Source organism: Pseudorca crassidens, chromosome 13, assembly GCF_039906515.1.
Source record: "Pseudorca crassidens isolate mPseCra1 chromosome 13, mPseCra1.hap1, whole genome shotgun sequence".
In the NCBI taxonomy this organism is placed as follows: Eukaryota; Metazoa; Chordata; class Mammalia; order Artiodactyla; family Delphinidae; genus Pseudorca; species Pseudorca crassidens.
In genome coordinates, this window is record NC_090308.1 from 49094311 (window position 1) to 49114593 (window position 20283).

Genomic DNA, 20283 nt, shown 5'->3' on the forward strand with positions numbered 1-20283 from the left:
TAATAAGGTTTCTTCCTTTGGATGTGCGTGAACATAAATAGACAATGCTTGTACCCTCTTTGATCATCACTTTCCATTTTTGTGAAAAGGAGTGTATTATAATTATGAATACAAAATTAGGTACAAAAGTGAATATTGAAAATGAGAAAATAAATCACAGCCCCACCTCCCGAGGCCCCGCCCCCCGAGAGGTTTTGCGCTCTTCTCAGCTCTGGGTTCTCTTGGCAACCGCTCAGCAGATCTCTTGGCAACCGCTCCACAGAGAGTCCCGGGAGGCGGCTACGGCCTGCTGGTGGGGTCCGCTGGGGTCCGCTGCGGCCAGGTAAGTAGGGGTAGGAGTCCACCGCTCGGATGCATTTTGGTGTCGCACGAATGGAATTCCACCTCCTGCGTGGACCCCAGACCAGTTCCTTTTCTTGCAAAACTAAACTTCGGGATCTCCGGAAATTCCGCTTTTTAAACCCACTTCCCTTTTCAAGTATCAATGTCTTCATTTCACAGATACTTACTGAGCACCTACTGTGAGATGTAAGATGTACTCTAGTGACAGCTAACCCAGCCTAGGTAGAAGTGCTAGGTTTCCCAGGAGATGGGCCCCCTGTTAACCGCAGAACCCACTGCTAGAGGATTTTTCAACTGCTATAAGTGTAAGGAAACTTTAAAATCCATAATGTAGCATTAGGGATTATATTGTAAATTCAAAATTAAGAAATTACAAATTTTTAAAATTAACATTTAATTATTTATTATTTTACATTTTCTTTCATAGTTTGGGACCCTTTTTATTAAGAACTAGAGGGGCTTCCCTGGTGGCGCAGTGGTTGAGAGTCCGCCTGCCGATGCAGGGGACACGGGTTCGTGCCCCGGTCTGGGAAAATCCCACATGCTGCGGACCGGCTGGGCCCGTGAGCCATGGCCGCTGGGCCTGCGCGTCCGGAGCCTGTGCTCCGCAACAGGAGAGGCCACAGCAGTGAGAGGCCCGCGTACCGCAAAAAAAAAAAAAAGAATAAAAAAAAGAACTAGAAAGATGGCCATGTCAGTTCTGGCATTTTGCATTGACTTAGATCTTTTAACTGGGAAAAATATTTAGTTCTGTTCCACTTCATAATGGAAACCAACTCTTCTGAACATGAGTTAAGTATTTGCACAATGTTTTTATTTAGGATAACAACTCGAAATAACTGTAGAACTCTGGTTTTCCAATATTTAGTTTTCAATTATTATGTTATAGTATAATGAAGCACTTTCATTCGAACCTGGTCTTAGTTTTGTTCACCCAGAAGTAGATCCTGAGACAAAATTTGAGGACAAATCGTTTACATGGGCAATAATCTAGCGAACAACAGCAGGAAAGGGAAGGAAGCTAATGAAGGGAATATTATCAAGCAAATTTCTCTGTGGGCTGAATTCACTGGGGAATGCTTGGATGTCTGTCCCAGTTATTCCTTGTAAGGGGAAAGGGAGCTGGGGTATTTATTCACCAACTCCCATCAGTTATTGGTTGAGGGCTGCTATGGCAGAATATTAATTCCCTGTAACTTCTAGTCTGCCCTGTGCTCAGGCAGAATAAGTTCTGGCAGCTAGAAAGAGTCCTTAGACAAAGAGTCCTTAGACAAAGAATCACACATGCCAGCCCTTGGAAGTTGGGCTGGCCATCCCTGGAAAAGGCACATATCAAGTGGATAGGGGCAGGGCACTAATAACATCTGCTACGTTCCTCTCTTTGTGCCACTCATAGTCACTCCCCTCCCCACACATTAAATTTCCAGCACCTTGTCACTGGTTCTTCAAGGCGGTGTGTGGTCCCAGTTTCTAAAAGAAAAGGAAGATAGATCCATTTATCAAAAATACAGATATCTCCCTGCCCCCAATTATGCAGCAGCAACTACCTCCACCTGCCAGTGCAATAACTCCTTATACAAGGGTGTGACTCATTGGGGATCACCATATATCATGTTTGTTACACCACTCTCATAGCCCCATTCACATGCTTCTTCCCCAGAGCTCCTTTTTCTCTTATCATCCAGTCTTGCTCCTTCCAGGCCCTGCACCAAGCCATTCAGCACTGTTCTCCAAATTGAGGACCTAGGAATACTGCTTAAAGCCCTACCCACCAGGAGGATTTCCCCTAATCACCATCTCTCAGGGCTACACCTGAATGGGACTAAAGTCTGAAAGCATTCCGTTTACAGCTTGCACCAATATATCGTGATTCATCCATGATTTTTTTTTTCGTTTTTTTATCAGCTGTTCCCAGGGAATTCCATATGAGGTATGAGCCAAGGGACATTGGTGAACCAGAGATAGGTAACATGGGGGCGTCTAGGCTGCTTGCTTATGAAATGTATTTGGCCTGATCCCAGTGCTCCATTTTTCTCATTCGGTGGATTACTGCTGTGCCTGCCCAACTTGAGGACTTGATTGTCTGACATACCCAGCTCACGATGGGCACTTTCGTGTGACGTCCCATGGCCAGGCATTCTAAGATTCCAAAAGGTGTCCTACCCAGCACAGCTACCTCTAGCATCGTGGGATCTGGCCAGGTATATGGCCCATGAATCAAGGCCTCGGCACCGTAGCCTGAAACTGCTGCAGAGCTCTCTCTTGCTCTCGGCCCTACTCAAAACTGACAGCTTTCCAAGTCACCCCTTAAATGGATCAGAGCAGTATTCCCAAATGTGCTACATGCTGTCTCCAAAAACTAAAGAGACTTACAAAATATTGCACCTCTTTTTTAGAGGTAGAAGGTGTAAGGTACAGTAACTTGTCCTTTACCTTGGAGAGAATGTCTCAGAATGTCCCAGACCACTGGCCTTTTAAAACTTCACCAATATAACAGGTCCTCAAATCTTTGTAGGTTTATTTCCCATTTTCTGCTGCCCATACGTCTTATGAGGGCATCCAGAACACTTGCTACTTCCCACTCACCAGGTCTGATATTGTCAATATTGTGGATCAACAAGACCCCTTTGTACTATATTTGTTACAAAGAGCAGGAGAGTCCCAGTGTAAGACTAAATGTCCATTGCTGACTGTTCTAAGTAAATACAGACTGCTTCTGATCCTCCTCCTTGACGTGTATTGAAAAAAAAATGCATTTTCCAGCTGAGTAGCTATATATCAAGTATAAGAAGCTGTGTCCATCTAGTAAAGTTCTCTGCACAGCAGTTGCTGTTGGGGCTGCCCCTACTTAACGTTTACAGTGGTCCAATATCATCTGTCATGATCTGGTTTTTGCAGAAACTCAGACTAGAGAATTAAACAGGACAATGCATCTTTTAAACAGTTTTGGGATAGCACTCTTCCATTTCATTCAGGATGATTTACTATTGTTTATCTAGGGCAGAGGCTAAGGAGCAGGTGTGCAGTTTCATGAGCTTCCACTTGGCCTTTTCAACCACAGTGGCCCTTATTCCACAGTTAGGGAATCCCTGTGAAGGTTTTTCCAGCTGCAGTCCCTGTTATGCACTCAAGGCCCAGGAAAATAACCACCGAGTGATCCTTCAGACTCTTTGGATGCACCGTAAGACAGACTTGAGCCAAGGTTCCATTTATCACTGGTTCTCCATTTGCCCTCGCTCTAATACGAGGCTATGATGGCATTTTGGATCTGCTGGTATTGATGTCAGCTGAGACCCTGTGTCCTATAACTGTTCAAAGAGGAGAATATTCCTATTTCCACAGTGTCTATTTCTCTGGTTAATTGTTGTAGGTTCTCCTGGGGAAGGATTGGGGAATCCCTATTATAAATACTTGCTATGGAGTTGTAGGCTAGATCCTCGAGGACTCCTTGCCGTCCCTTCAGTCAATGGGCTCTGGAATCATGAAGAAGGAATCATGACTTCCACTGTGGCTGCTGACATCAGCCTTTGGTTCACTTACCCTTTTTCGTTTTTAGAAATGTAAGTTAATCAACACTTTCATTGACTGCTCAGCTGTCTCACCCCTAGGGAGCCCATGATTTATCACTATCACCGCAGATCTCTGTGGGTCTTGCTTGTGGCCATTCTGGGCTTGCTGCCCATTATGGTAATTATACCTACTTTGTTTCTCACAGTTAAGGGCTGCCACCTGGCCTCTGCTCTTCCAGACCCTGTCATCCCCACTGACACATGAGAACCCAGTATCATAGCGGCCTCTCCCTTACTTTATTTTATTTATTTTTTATTTTATTTTATTTTTTTCCGGTACGCAGGCCTCTCACTGTTGTGGCCTCTCCCGTTACGGAGCACAGGCTCCGGACGCGCAGGCTCAGCGGCCGTGGCTCACGGGCCCAGCCGCTCCGCGGCATGTGGGATCTTCCCAGACTGGGGCAGGAACCTGTGTCCCCTGCATTGGCAGGCAGACTCTCAACCACTGCCCCACCAGGGAAGCCCTCTCCCTTACTTTAAATCCTGGCCCCAAAACGGACAGCCATCACTGAGCTTCGTAATGATGCCAGTGCTCCCTTACTAGCTCATTCCTTAACATCTTAATGAAAAGAGTGCCCTCTGTCCATCCCAAACAGCAGAGTAGGCTGATGGTTCTTTGGCCTAACAATAATAAATCCACTTAACATGCCGCTTCTGTGAGTATTTAACACCTGCCTCTGTGCCCTGTCAAGGCAGTTCTGGCATTTATATCCCATTGTTTTTTTCCAAGCTTCAAGTAACCTTACCAGCAGTGAATTAGGACTTGCTCCAGGTGTCCTAGCTAGGATGTTAAACTATGAGTCACGGGAGACAGCCCACTATCAATAAACTCCTATCCAGTCTGCATTCCCCTCACCTGACACCCTCAAGATCTTTCCCAGGCGTGTTCTCCTGGTTCCTGTTGGTACACTCATAGCCAGGCCCTGGAGCTCTTTAGGTGCATAACACCTTTCTTCCTGTCCAGTGCCTCCCCAGTTGGGCTGGGCTGACACTTGACCCCAGTTACTGCTCTAGAAGCTATGAGGGGAAATAAGTTGTAAAAGCCGAGCATTGTCTTCTGAGGCATCTGCCTCAGGTGAGGCATGGAGAGGCTGCTCTCTTCCGTAAATGAGAAGGTTGCTTCTGTTAATACAGAGCATTTGGGAGTAATCTTGGGGTTCAAAACTCAAGGTACTTAGACATCCAACTAGATATCCCCATCCCAGGCCTTATGGCCCTGGCTTTAGTGTGCTTTACGGAGACTCCTTAATAAATGCATGATCACTCTAAGAGGTTTAGATGCATTTTCTCCTTTACAACTACATTTTATACTAGCATTACTTATTTTGATGGTATTTTTTAAAAACTTGAAATTTCAGCCCTTTAGTTCCTGAAGTTTTCATCTCAAATCTTTTTAATATACTAGTAATACTTCTTACTACATCTTATTTCATATTGTCATCTTAAAATAATATTGGTATATTAAGCCCATTTGAATATTCTTAACTTCCACAGAGAAATGTAATCATATTACATTTACCTGGAAGTATATAGCCCCCTCCAATCCATTTTTCATTGTTCTGTGAACAATGTCCCAGACCACTGGGACAAAGTTTTGTTTCATTTTTCAAGTCTATTCATTAAAGTATTTTCATAAGGTTTTGTAACTTTTCCATAAAGGGCTTGTATATCTTTTGTACTATTTAATCCTGTTTGTTTTATATTTTTGCTGCTAAGTCATATTTATATTTGGTTACATGTTCTAGCTATTTTTGATATATAGAAATGCAACTGAATTTTGTATAATGGTTTTGAATTTAGCAAATTGGATTATTTTATTCTTAAAATTTATCTGTGACATATTTGGGTTTTCTATGTAGACAGTCATATCAACTGGGAATAATTACACTTTTCTTTCTTTTGTCTTAAAAAGAACATTTTAAATATTTAATCATTAAATATAAGGGTGTCTTTCATTCATACCCTTTATCAATAAAAGAAGTTCCCTTCTATTAGTTGCTAAGAGGTTTATCTTTTATTCAACATTAAAGGGTGTTGAATTGTCTCATACTATTTCTGCATCTATTAAGATAATCATATAGTTTTTCTCCTTAAATTTATTTTAATATGATAAATTAATTTTCTCATACTAACCATCCTTGAATTCCTGGGGAAGCCCAACTTCGCCATGATGTTATTATCTTCTTCATATATTGCTAGATTCAACTTGCTAATACTTTGATTAGGATTTTTAAAAATCTTGTTCATGGGGGGCTTCCCTGGTGGCGCATTGGTTGAGAGTCCACCTGCCGATGCAGGGGACACGGGTTCGTGCCCCAGTCCGGGAAGATCCCACATGCCGCAGAGCGGCTGGGCCCGTGAGCCATGGCCGCTGAGCCTGCGTGTCCGGAGCCTGTGCTCCACAACGGGAGAGGCCACCACAGTGAGAGGCCCACATAACGCAAAAAAAAAAAAAAAAAATCTTGTTCATGAATGAAGTTGGCATATAATTTTGCTTTTTTGGACTATTCTCTGGTATAGGTATGGAGGTTATATGAGAGCCATAAATTAAGTAAGAAGTCTCCACTTTATCCTTTTTCTGAAGGAGTGTTTATAAGATTGCAAGACTTGGAGCACTTCAATAAAACCATCTGGTTTCCTTATGGGAAGATTTTTAGTTACCAATTCAGTTTCCTTAATGGTTATAGAACACTGAAGTTTTCTCTGTTTCTTAAGAAGCTGATTTTTCTAGTAATTTGTCAATTTTGCCTAAGTTTTCAAATTTATTTGGGATAACTTTATGATAGCCTCTTATTATCTATATATCTGCAGCATTATTTTCTCTGTGGTCCTTCCTCCTATGTCTAATATTGTTTGATCAAGTAGACAGTAAATCAGTAAGCATTATGGAAGATTTAACCAATAAAATTCACAAACTTGATGTAGACAATTTTTTTGAAAATTACCATGGGGTAGGCCATAAGGCAAGACTCAACAAATTTCAAAGAATTAATATAATATGGAGAACAGTCTCTGATTAATGAAAGAAATCAACAACAATGAAAATGCAGGAGAATCTTAGTCTTGAGATGTGAGAAAACACACCTCTAAAAAACCAATGTTTAATATTATTTAATTGTGCCTTCTATCTTCTGTTCTTGATCAATCTTGACAGAGTTTTCTATTTGTAAGTCTCTTCAAAATACTGCTATTTAGTTTTGTTGCCCTTCTTTATATAATGTTTTTCTATTTTATTAATTTTTAATATATATTTTTCTTTTTCTAACTTCTTAAATTGTGAGCTTATATATTTTGATATATATTATGTTCATTATTTTTCAGTTCTACGTATTTTCTCATTTCCATTAGGATTTCTAATTAGAGCCATTAGTAGGCCCTACACACATACCCATTGACAAATTTATATGTGTATACACATATAACATATTTAGTTTGATTTTTTAAAGCATTTGCTATTGGGTTTTTGTTTGGCTGGTTGTGTGTACATTAATTTGATCTTTAATAGAATACACACATCAAAACATACATGTGAATATATACATGTATGTATTTTTTCCTTAATTTAGTCTTTCAAAGATACTTTATTTTAGCTGTCTTATATAGCATATAGCTGGCTTTTGCTTTCTGTCTCAAACTATGAACCTATTATTGTTTTAATAGATCAGTTTAACTTATTTGCCATTATTGGCAAAATCCATCTCTTAGTGGCATGGAATGGCTTCTGGGCTAAGTAAATTCACAGAATATTCTAGTTCTCCCAACCTGCCTGCCCGTTCCTCCTAAATTAGGCACTTTAACAATCTTACTCTTTCTTACTGTAGTATTTTGTATTATGACTTCTCAAGAGAAGACAGAAGAGCATCCTTTTGTGGATATATTTAATGAAGATGAAGCTGACAAAAACTTTATGTTGTCTAAACCTGTTTGCTTTGTTGTATTTGGGAAACCAGTAAGTTATCTCTTCTAACTTATTATTTAATATATTTTTTAATTTTTAAAGTCATAATCTCATGTTACCATACAAGATTGAAAACCACATTGTGTGCTAATTTTTTTTTGAGTGTTTGTTAGACTTTCACTGTATGACAAACTCTGATATAGTATTGGTTGTAAATTATAACTTTCTCTCCTCTTGTATACTATTATTGAAAAGGAACCTAGATTGTATTTATCTTTGCTTTTATATTATGAATAAATTAACTCATCAAAGCACTGCACCATGACAATTGTTAGTAGTATGTGATCCAAGGTTATTTCACACTCAATTTTCATATAAAACTTTCTGTGAAATTTGTTGTGAGGCTCTCTGGATATGTGAAGACAGGACACTAAAGAGACAAATGGAGGATACTCTCATCAGTGTCTAAAGCTCCTGAGAGGGGATGTGCTTCATCTTTACCCACAGTGTGTTAGTGGACCTATGTATTATCTTTCTGCAAAACAGGAAGAAACCAAGAATGGCTGTCGTAAGATAGCTCGCCTTCCTAGGCAGTTCTAGTAAGGACCTCTAGATGAGAGTTTTTTTCAGCCTCTGAGCTTAGTTGGTAGTTACCATTAGAGGGCCTAAGGTGGTTAATATAAAGCCTCTCCGGAATAGCAGAGTCTAAGGGCTGACTTGATTTTCTAGAGACCCTGGGACAGGGTCAAGAAATGGTTCCAGTAACTTCTATTATGTTTCTAAAATCAATAGAATTTTAAAAGTCAACAGTGGAAGCAATCAGATGTAAGTGTTACTTCATTAAAGTGAACTTCTATCTTTAAACTATGATACTTTTCAAAGATGTCCATTAAGAAGGAATTTTTGCTCTTGAAAGTTACTAAATGGAAGTCTGTCAAGACATTCACAATTATAAACTTTAGGCAGGAAATAAAATGATGAATCTCAATATAATCAAAATGATTTGTACTCAAAATTACAAAATTTAACAATCGGAAGAGTGCAATACCTAGAATACCATTATGGTACAGCTTCCTGCTTTCAGGGCTGTTTTCTTAATTAAAAAAAAAAATCACTTCATAAAACGTGGCAAACGGGACAGTTAATAGAGAAAAATGAAGCTATAAGTATCTAGGATCTATTCTTTATTTATTGTATGGAAAAAAATTTTACTTGATAATATTATGTAATTATAGTAACCATCAATAGAATCTTTAAAAATATCTGTTTTATTGGCAAATAGCTATTCTATTGGGTTTTAAATAATATCTTTCTTTTTAAGGGGGTTGGTAAGACAACATTAGCCCAACAGATAACACAGGCATGGAAGTGTATTCGCGTAGAAGGTAAATTTTATCTTTTTTCCCAAATATTTTATTATGAAAACTTTCAAATATGCATTAAAATGTAAAGCATTGTACAGTGAACACCCATATGCCCATCTACTTACTATCTATTAGTCTATTATTAATATTTGCTATATTTGCTTTATCACACATCACTATCAACACAGTGAACATTATCTTTAAAATAGCATCAAACATGTTTTGCCCTTCTTAGTCTTAGTTTTGGTCATAAAATTTAGGACGTTTATGAAACATCTTTGACTCCATTCTACTGCTTCCCATTCTCTAATTCTGTAATTTAGAACTATTGGGGATATGTGTGTTTTGGGTGTCTCCCTGTGAAATGTGAAAAGAGATGGAACTCTCACAGCTGCTCTTGGGGAGATTTTCTAGGACTTAATTATCTTTAATGATAAATTTTATTTTTTATTATTTATAATTTGCTTTGCATTCTTTGCAATATATATGACCGGGGTTGATGTCTTTGTATATAAATATTCTTTTAATCAATAAAACCATTTGTGCCTTAATAGAAAAATAAGCAAAAGAGTGAATCTGAAGGGTTTCCCTGGTGGCTCAGTGGTTGAGAGTCCGCCTGCCGTTGCAGGGGACACGGGTTCATGCCCCGGTCCGGGAGGATCCCACATGCCGCGAAGCGGCTGGGCCCGTGAGCCATGGCCGCTGAGCCTGCGCGTCCGGAGCCTGTGCTCCGCAACGGGAGAAGCCACAACAGTGAGAGGCCCGCATACCGCAAAAAAAAGAGTGAATCTGTAATTCATAAAAGTGGAAATAAAAATGGACAAATATAAGAAAAGAGTTTAACTTCACTGTTACTCAAAGAAATGCTAATTAAAATAATGCTGATCTATATTTGCCTAATAAATTGGCAGTGAATCTTTAAAGTTTCTACCATCATTGTTGGCAAGAATGTTATCAAATGAGCATTTCACATGCCATTAGTGATATTGTGATCTGGTATAACTTGGGGGAGAGGACAATTCTGCAACACGTAACACACACACACACACACACACACACAAACTTTAAAATTTTCCCCTTTTTTATCAAAATAAAATTCACTTGTAGGAAATCTTAAAAAGTGCCAAACTTTCCATAGATTATTAGCAGCTAGGGACATAATCAGCTCCTGGGTCCTCCCCTAAGTTATACCCCTGTCATTTCTGTCCCAGGATATCTTCCATCATGGAATGAAATATCTCCTCTTAAAAAGGAACCAAGTTATTAGAATTTCAGCCTCAGGACCCCTTTTTGCTAGATAAATTTCAGTGTTCATCTATTTTTAACATTTCTTGATGCATATTTTCCTTTTATACAATCAATGTGCAAAATTAATGGGCTGTAGATGTAACTACATATGATTATAAAAGTATCTGGACTGGTAATACTACTGTATACTCTGTATGATACTTTGTAATTTCCAAATCACTGTCATATACAACCTCATTTCATCCTCATATTCCCTTGCATACTACACAGGGCACAAGCATGCAAGGTGCAAAGGTGTTTGGGAAGTTATCTTCCCCAAGATCCTTTAGCTAGTGAGTGTCAGAGACAAGTTTTCTGTGGAATACATTCTGCTACCTTATACTTTAGTTAGGCTTAAATGACATAATGTGTATAAATGTGCTTTGTAAACTCTAAAGTGACACAAATATTAATCTTTGTTACTAGTTAAAAAACACACAAATATGTTTCTTAACTTGGAAATTCTAATAACAATTTGTGCTAATATTTTGAATTCATATTTTAGCTTTACCAATTTTGGAAGAACAGATTGCCAGTGACACTGAATCAGGAGCTATGGTAAACAAATCTAACTTTCAAAATTGTTACAATTTCCTTAAAAGCTGTGTGTCACAGGTACATTATACAATCATGTACAATATCTGTGTTTGTTCTTAGTTGCAGTCGATGCTGATCAGTGGCCAAAGCATTCCAGATGAACTTGTCACAAAGCTAATGTTGGAGAAGCTCAACTCCCCAGAAGTCTCTCACTTTGGTATGCTTATTTTTATACAGCAGTGGCTATCAATGCAGCCTTAAAACTCGTGGTTTATCTGAGGCACAAGTAATTCCTGAAATTGCATTTTTTTTTTTTTTTTTTTGCCCTGGCATAGGAAAGGAATCCCAGAGTCCGAATTCAGTTGAGCAACTCCAATAGTTTTATTTGCTTGTTCACTTGTTTTTATTCTTCAGAATCTACATTTGTTTTCAAATTTTAAGTTTATATGATTCAATCTTCAAAAAGAATACAGGAATACAAATAAAGGAATACAAATAAAGTGCAGTACAATGAAAAATATATATATATATGTATATCATCTATGTCTATAGGTAGATCTATATATAGATTATGTACAGAATGAACTATATCTATTCATACATATATAGATATATATCCCGATATCATCTCCTTTATTTCATATAAATATGCTATCTATCCATTTATCTATCTACTGATCAGTAATAAAGAGGATGAACTTGGGAAAAACACCCAGAATGTGGGAAGTAAAATGAACAAAAAGGTAAAAAGGAAAATCACGGAATTCTGACATAGGTCAATAAATGACCTCAAAAAGTATAATGATTGAAACTGAAAATGCATATGTAAAGTTAGATAGGCAAATATCTTTTTGTTTATTCTTTACCTCACATTACCTCTTGAGAAAATTTAGAGTGACTTACATGGCAACAAAAAAATGGCATAAATTATAAGTATTGGCAAAAAGAGAAAGGAAAAAACATGAGAAAAATAAATCTACTCAGCTCTGCCATTCACAGTGTTCATAACCCTTTTAACTTCTTATTACAGAAAATTTCAAGCAAAAGTAGAGAATGATATAAAATCCCCCCATGTGTCAAAAACCCAGCTTCAACAATGACAACTGTTGTTTCATCTTATTTCATCTATGCCTCTGCATACATTCCCCCCAACCTACTTTATTTTGAAGCTAATCCATATCATATCAGTTCATCTGTAAATGTTTTAGTCTGTATCTCAGAGAGATAAGGACTCTTTTAAAACTTACCACATTACTATTATCATACCTAAAAAATTAATAATAAATCATCTACTAATCAGTCTATTGTCAAATTTCACTATGTGCCTCATATTTTTTTTCTAGTTGGTGTTTTTTTGTTTGTTTGTTTGTTTGATTTTGGAAGCAGGATCCAACCAAACAGGTTTCACATATTGATACTTATCAGTATGTCACAAGTACCTTTTAATCTGTAAGTTGCCCCTACCTCTTTACATCATCTTGTGTTTTCTATGCTGAAAAAACTGGTTGTTTGTCTTTTAGAGTTTCCTACCGTCTGGAGTTTGCTGATTGCACCTCCTGCTGTCATTTAATGTATTCCTCTTTCCCCTAGACTTCCTGTGCACTGGTACTTATCCTGAGAGCTTGCAGAGGAGAGTGCTATAAATGATTTCTTTATTATAAATTTATTTATTTATTTTTGGCTGCATTAGGTCTTTGTTGCTGCGTGAGGGCTTTCTCTAGTTGCAGCGAGAGGGGGCTACTCTTCATTACGGTGCGCGGGCTTCTCGTTGCAGTGGCTTTTCTTGTTGCAGAGCACGGGTTCTAGGCACGTGGGCTTCAGTAGTTGTGGCTCGCGGGCTTAGTTGCTCCGTGGCATGTGGGATCTTCCCGGATCAGGGCTCGAACCCGTGTCCCCTGCGTTGGCAGGTGGATTCTTAACCACTGTGCCACCAGGGAAGTCCCTATAAATGATTTCTTGAGTCTGAGTTCCACATTATCAGCATGCAAGTGCATGGCCACGGTCTAGTCATGCACAACTGGGCTCGTTTAAAGGCTACAGTGAAGGCAGAACCTTGAGCCCCTTCTGCCCAGCCTCCCCTCACCTGTCCTACAGCAGCCCCAAAGGAATTTCTTTGGAACTTAGCACTTTGCTAAACACAGTTTGAAACTCTCTGCTAAGCAAGGATTCTTTCTGATGTTTGGTCTTACCCAGCAGCCTGGTAGATGGTAGAAGCAATATTGGAAGTGAAGGGCTTTCAAAATAGAGATATTAACTTGGGTCAGGGGCTGGGTAAGGCTGGGTAATTGATGACTCCAAGATCCCTAAAGACAGCTAATGTGCTGTCAGTAAAGTATTGCCAGATCCAATCTTAATATTTTTCTGTACCAGAGCCCTTTTATACTTGGAGGTTCTGTCACTATTTAGAAAAAAGTTACACAATCTACAGTTATAATCCCTTCACTCACAACCTGTCATGCTGTGTTGGCCTTGAGACAAAATCAGCTTCCATGCGCTGCATCCTCACCCAAGAGAAAATGGTAGAGTCAATTCCTGGGCACCCTGAGAAGCCCTTCCCTGCATCCTCCTTCTAGACTGCAGAAAAAATCATTTTCCTCCGTGACTGATGGACAGCCCTGGTCTGGGCAGTCCCTGCCCCAGGTATAGCACATTGTGGATGGTACTGTAAGTCACTGGTCACCAATATGGCCACTCATGCCAGGCTGGGCTGAGGTGAGATGACTATCAGGGCAGGCTGGATGCTAAGCTGCCCAATGTCCATGAATCTCTCAACACTTCAATCTAAAAGCAGTAGCATACCATCTTCAGTTCTGTGGCTATAGGGAATACCTCCTTCTTCTCACTGTGCCAGGAAGCGGGCGCAAAGTGACGGTATGGGCCTGTTGGTTTCCCCTGGGCTGTGGTGTGAACAGTCTTTGAGTTTTCCCTTGGTGGGGGTGATGCAGGCTGGGCATTAGCCTGCTGAGTGCCTATTCTGCCTATGATAGTATACGCAGAGCCTTCCAGCAAGGAGTGGCATGGGGTCTACCATTCCTCTGTTTTCAGCATGGAGTGCAAGGGCTTGGTAATGGTGTCGAGGAGAAGTGGGACGGAGGGTGGAATCCTCACCTATGCTTCCATCTTCACAACATGTCTCTGGGATTAGAGAGGTTGACAGTGGGCTCAGCAGCTCTAAGAAGTATCCCCCTGAGATCTTCCCAGAATTGGATCCAGAGAACTAAGTTATTCCACTGTAAATCTTCAAAGGTGAGATAAACAAGCGACGTAACTGTCTCTGCCGCAACTCTTCCATAGACAGATTTCCAGGGTCTGGATATGATGATACTGGCCACCTCTCATTGGGTAGAGCCCCCAAATCCATTGCTCAGAACATTAAGGCAACCCAAATAATGGCCTATCAGGAGACAGTCAGACCCCATGGAAACAACCCACTCTTCTGCTGCCTCCACCAGGGAAGAGATCAAGTATGAAACTCATTCAAATATACATGTGCACCCAAGGTTTGGCATGCCTGCAAACAGTCACACTTGGAATGCCTGGTAAGCTCTCAGGGCAGTGGCAGTGGTTGTAGTAATGGGCAGGGTGCTGGAGAGCACAGCAAACAGAGTGCCAAGCATCTTTCTGTCATCCACTTACAATAGACAAATGTGGGCAGTGCTGGCAGCAGAGGGAATGGGAGGAAGGTCTTGTGTAATCCCTTGTTTCTTAGAAGGGGAGGGCATGAACTCTGGGAACTGACTGGTCTCTGGAATTACCCAAGGTTGAATTCAATCTAGGGCTAAGTCATGCAGTCCCTTCACCACAGCACCCACAATCGCAATGTGTCAGACCAAGGGGTTAATGCTAGCCATCATGTCCCAGAGGAGACACTGGTCAGTCTTGACAGCCTCACTCCATTCAGTTTTTATAAAATGTCTGCCAAAAATCAAAGCTTAATAACCATAATTTGTCTGTCAGTTGTTCCTCCAAGAAAAAAATATTCTATAAAACAGCAGAAAAATTGTTCGAAGGACTTTAATTCCCAGCAACAGAGTTAAGAATTTATTAACAAGAGAAAGGTTTCTCAAGCAAGAGAGTGACATAATTAAAGAAATATATTAAGGAAACTAATATGATGATGGTATCCAGAATGAATTTCAATGAGAAGATATAGGTTTCTGGGTAGGGATGCAAGCCAATAAATGTACTAAGCCAAAATCATATTGATAATGTTGTTTCTTAAAATGTATGAGGGTTACATGGGTATTTTATTACTCTCTGTAACTTATATAAACATATACATATATATTCCATTGTATTATGAAATATTAATTCAAGAAATAAAAATAATATGCCATGCAACCCACTATAATATACCTTTACCATTCATCATATGAGCTTTCCTAATATGAGTTAAAGAATTATTGGCATGGAACTTCCTTCTCTAGGCACCTCATGTGCCTAAAATAAATTGATTTGGAATTTTTAAAGATGTCTCCTCCTAGCCCAATGGTTTTATTTATTGTCAGAAAAACATTATTCAGAGTTATAATTCATGTGGCAATAACCTTAACTATTAATTTTTAAATGTTGACAGATGATTTTAAGACCAGCATTAGTATTCATCAATAACTAAATGATATTTTTATAAAGTAATAATAATAAATCCATGCTCTCAGACATTGATAATATTATAAAACTTTTAAAATTATGTTTTACTCTACAGGCTATATTATCACTGAAATACCGTCACTTTCACAGGATGCCATGACTATTTTCCAGCAAATAGAATTAATTAGAAATTTAAATTTGAAACCTGATATTATAATCAATATTAAGGTAAGAATATTAGTTGTGTTTCTAGTATGGTATATATAACCATTCTTTTTGATAGTTAAATTCAAGGAATGTTCTTAATTGTTTTAAGGAGTTAGGAAAATAATAATTTATGCGTCAGTTATAGGGTCTGAATTATACTTTGTCATACCTCTGTGCTTTTGCACCTGTAGCTCCATCCACGGGAAACACCTCCTTGCCTCTTCATCAGGCTTCATCACAGTTATCCTTTGAACGCCAGTTCAGGCATCATCTCTGCAGAACTTTCCCCAACAACCAACCCCTCCGCACCAACACAAACATTAACTAACTCTCATTCTCTCTCCCTCTCTCTCCCTCTCTCTCTCCCCCACAGCTGCTTCATCACAGGAAAGTTAAATACTTCTCTGATGACCATTCATGTTGCTCTTTTCTATCATATTACCTCACTGTGTTGTAATTGTCCATTTTCTTCTAGACTCTGCCTTACTTGGCGGCAGGAACCATGTCTCACTCCTGTAAACCTCAACTAGCACAATAAGTGGTACCTAATATGTTTGCCAGTTAAATAAAATGAAAGAATGAACAAATTATTGGATGTACGAATGTTAAAGAACACTGATGGGTTGGTCCTGTTCCCATTTCTCTCCTTTACCAGCTGTAGAACATGGTAAATCACATTTAGGAGCCTCAATTTCCTCTTCACAAAGATGATACAAAGATAGCTGCTTCATAGGGTTGTGGTAAGAATGCAGTGAGGTGAGGACCACTTGTTTATATGAACATGAATGATAACCATTTATAACAATACCCTGCCTGATTCCCCAAAGGGTTTGACAACTCAGAATAAATTAGATGGTCCTCAGCTCAGGTGCAGGGACTCAGTGGTGTGTTTGGGCTAGCTGTGAGAGACAGGTGGCATTCAGTGATGGGTGTTGGGGTCATCTGCAGCCCCAGCCCAATGTCATGGTTAGAGGCCAATCAAAATCCCTGTGTGACCTTCAGAATGTCACCCATGTGAACATATGTATAATGGAGAGAAAAAAAATCTCAAACAATTAACTGAAACCAAATATAAGGTCTAGGCCATGGAACACAGAGATTATATAGGAAATTAAGACTGGGTGGAATAAGAACACAGATATATACAGGCCATAAGGCTCCAAATGCTCACTAAATTTGGGTCATAAATTTGGTTCTAAGTTTGATGAACCAAAGCAGAAGGGGAAATGTGACCAGTTATATAAAATCCGCATTGCCCATGAAAAGACAAGCCATTCCTCAGGAAAAACAAAATGAGAGATATATCTTACATGGGTCTCAGCATAAGGATTGTTAACGTAGAGAATGAAGTCCTTAACCCCATTGATATTGTGTGATGGTGGGTGTCCATGGCAGTTTCCACAGGTAGCTGGGGCATAATCAAAGGGCCTCATGGGAGATAGAACTTCAGTACAGCACACACTTCTCTGATGGTTTAGCCTTATTTGGGAATAGAGTCTGGGATTTCTAGACCAGAAGTTTTTAGCCTGGGATCCATGAATCCTTAAGCATCCATGAACGTTCTGAAACTATATGCAAATTTTATGTGCATGGACATTTTTCTGAAGCAAAAGCCTATGGCTTTCATCATATTCTAAAGAGGTCTGTATACTAAAGAAACAAACAAACAAAAAAAGTGCGTTAAGGACCAGTGATCTGCTACAGCAGTGGTTCTCAGAATTTGGTCCGAGAGCCAACTGCATTAGCAGCACTCAAGAAGCTTGTTGGAAATGCAGATTCTCAGGGAGCACCCCAGAACTACAGAAACTGTTGGGGTAGCATCCAGCTGTCTGTGTTGAGAAGCCCTCCAGTACACATGGATGCTGCTGAAGTTTGAGGATCACTGCTCCCAGGCATACCTTCAGATTCACCCTAAGATTAATAAATCACTTCCTATAAGTGAAAACAGGAGACAATAGTCTTTGTCAAGGACCCAAAATGTGGGTATTCTGCGTTGCCAAATGAGGGCAAATATACATGTGTTTTTTTAAATTACCAGAATGGGTTGAGATCTTTTTTTGTGAAAAAATTAGAAACCCTAAATAAAAGTCTTGCCTCAGTAAATACCCATCCCATCTCCATATAGAAGTAGTCTGAAGAAATCAGAAAATGAGCACGAAAAGTTCTAAAGTTTCTTGCTTCCTTTGTTTCTCAAAAGTGTGATGCATGAACTGTTGGCATCAGAATCACTGACAATGTTTGCTAAAATGTCTGAGCCTCACTCTAGACTTAATAAATCACAGGGGAAGCAGAAATCTTTTTTTTACGGTCCTCTGTATACAGTTACACTCTAATGTTTGAGAACCACTACTATAGAATGTCATCCAGAGTTTATCGTGAAAAATATTCAGAGCAGGATTTACAGCTCAAAACCTTAGTTTATCATTAATAATGTGTCACAGAGCGTGGGCTACAGATCAGAAGGCCTGGTCCCAAGTTGTAGTTTCCCCTCATGACATTGTGACCTTACCCTGCCAGAGCAGTCCTTCTCTGATCAGCAAAATGGCTTTAATCATATTGTATTATTTCTCTTACAGGGTTAGTTTAAGAATTGAGTAAAATATTACACACGTGGAAGCACTTGAAATGAGAAAATTACTCATAGACTTTGGTTTTGTCCTGTTTTACTATCCAGATTCAGTTTTCTCATTTACAAAATGAAAAGGTTAGACTAAACTAGATGACCTTTCAGGTCCCATTCATTGATGCTATTTTATGAACTACTTCATCCATAAAGCTGTAAATGATAGTAAATACTATAAATACAAGATATATTTTTTTTGTCATAAGATTGTGGCTATTCCCCCATTTTCATCCATTCTCAGCTTTTTCAAACTAATCTGACAGAATCCTCCTGTGTACCTTTGCTGACTAAATTGATTTTCTATTCTATTTCTCTGGCTCTTTCTACTGTTATTCTAACCCTCTTTTTTTATTTTAATCTTAAAGCTTTTGATACTTTCTCACATGTGTTACTTTTGGGTAAAGAAAAGTGTTGTCATAGCATAAAAGTTGTATCTTGTGCCTCTCTTGGTATATGATAAAATCTGATTCAAAATGCCATTTACAGTATTGAATTTGCTCAGGGTTTTGAGGAATTTGGGAGTTTAGATACTGCATAATATGTGAATAGGAAGTAAAGGCATATTCAAAATGTTTTATGTAATTACTGATGTTGTTCCTTAGTGTCCTGACTATGATTTATGCCAAAGAATTTCGGGGCAAAGGCAGCACAGTAGTACAGGATACATATTCACAAGAGATCAGTGGGATCCTGAAGCTATTGAGAGTCGTAGGAGAAAGAAGGAAGAAGCCCAAAAGGAAGGAAAAGGAGAAGAGGAAAGGGAAGAGGAAGAAGAGCAAGAAGAAGAAGAGGTAATATCCCCATACCAGATACTACACTTTTAAACTGCTATCATTAAATTAAATGATAGTATAAATAATTAAAAAATAGCAGCTGCTAGAGAAAATTACACTTTCTTTAAGTTTTCATTTAGTCTTGAGGAAATAGCAAAAATATTTCATGTTTTCAAGAACCATTAGATCATAATGTAGAGGTCATCAAGTTTAAGATCATCCTTCTTCTCAGTATGGAAGTCCCTCCATATCCTGACAGCTAATCTGCTTCATTTCATAGCAACAGAGAGTTACTGGTCACCTACTATGTGTCAAGCACTATGTAAGCTAGAGTGAGGAGTTAGAGCCATATAAGACAAGTGTAATATGGAGAAGAAGGTAGCCCAGTCAGAATCCAATTTATGAAGTTAGTATAACCCCGATTTCAAACTCTGACAAAGAGAGCACATGAAAAGAAAGCTATAGCCCAATTTCACATATAATGTTGATACAACAATCCTAAATTCAGTACTAGTAAGCATAATGCAATGGGGCCTCAAAAGAATCTTCTACCATGACTTAATGAGGAAAATTGATATAAAGAAATCTGTTAATAGGTGACGGGTTGGATTTAGCCTACTGGGGTGGGACAGGTCATAGTTTGCCAGTCCTTGCCCTACTGAAATATACCTGTGATTTCTATTATAAATTTATTTATTTATAATGTTTAATAATTTAAAATAATTTCTATAATTTCTAAATTATTATGAATAAATACTATTTCTATTAGGGCCTAGGCTCTGTGAAGTCAGATGTTAATTTGTAGATGGCTACATCGCAAATCATTTGTCTAGTGGAAAAGATAAGCCCCAAAGGCTACAGTTTTATTGCCCTGTAGGACATTAAGCAGGATATCAAACTTTGCACTCTGATTTCAGTTATTATAGATACTTCAGCTTTGTCATCCTGCTGGTTCCCTCACTAATAGGTTAAATGAATTTTTGACATTCTTTCTTTCACTTAAGAGTAGATCTTAAGAGTTCTCATCACAAGAAAAAAATTGTAACTATGTATGATGATGGAGGTTAACTAGACTTATTGTGATCATCTCACA

General features: G+C 38.8%; 1 protein-coding gene across 5 annotated transcripts in view; it reads left to right on the forward strand.

Annotated features, from left to right (window-relative positions):
• Positions 1–204: 204 nt before the first annotated feature.
• AK9 (adenylate kinase 9) overlaps positions 205–20283 on the forward strand; it is a 122519-nt gene continuing 102440 nt past the window's right edge. For 4 of the 5 annotated variants that reach the window (XM_067702394.1, XM_067702390.1, XM_067702392.1 and 1 more), the window contains exons 1-7: positions 205–322; positions 7733–7860; positions 9131–9194; positions 10966–11018; positions 11118–11214; positions 15703–15815; positions 19020–19208. In XM_067702394.1, the coding sequence (XP_067558495.1) occupies positions 7744–7860; positions 9131–9194; positions 10966–11018; positions 11118–11214; positions 15703–15815; positions 19020–19208 (633 nt within the window). In that variant the 5' untranslated portion in view covers positions 205–322; positions 7733–7743. The remainder of the gene's footprint in view (positions 323–7732; positions 7861–9130; positions 9195–10965; positions 11019–11117; positions 11215–15702; positions 15816–19019; positions 19209–20283) is intronic. The other variant, XM_067702391.1, reaches the window with a different exon arrangement.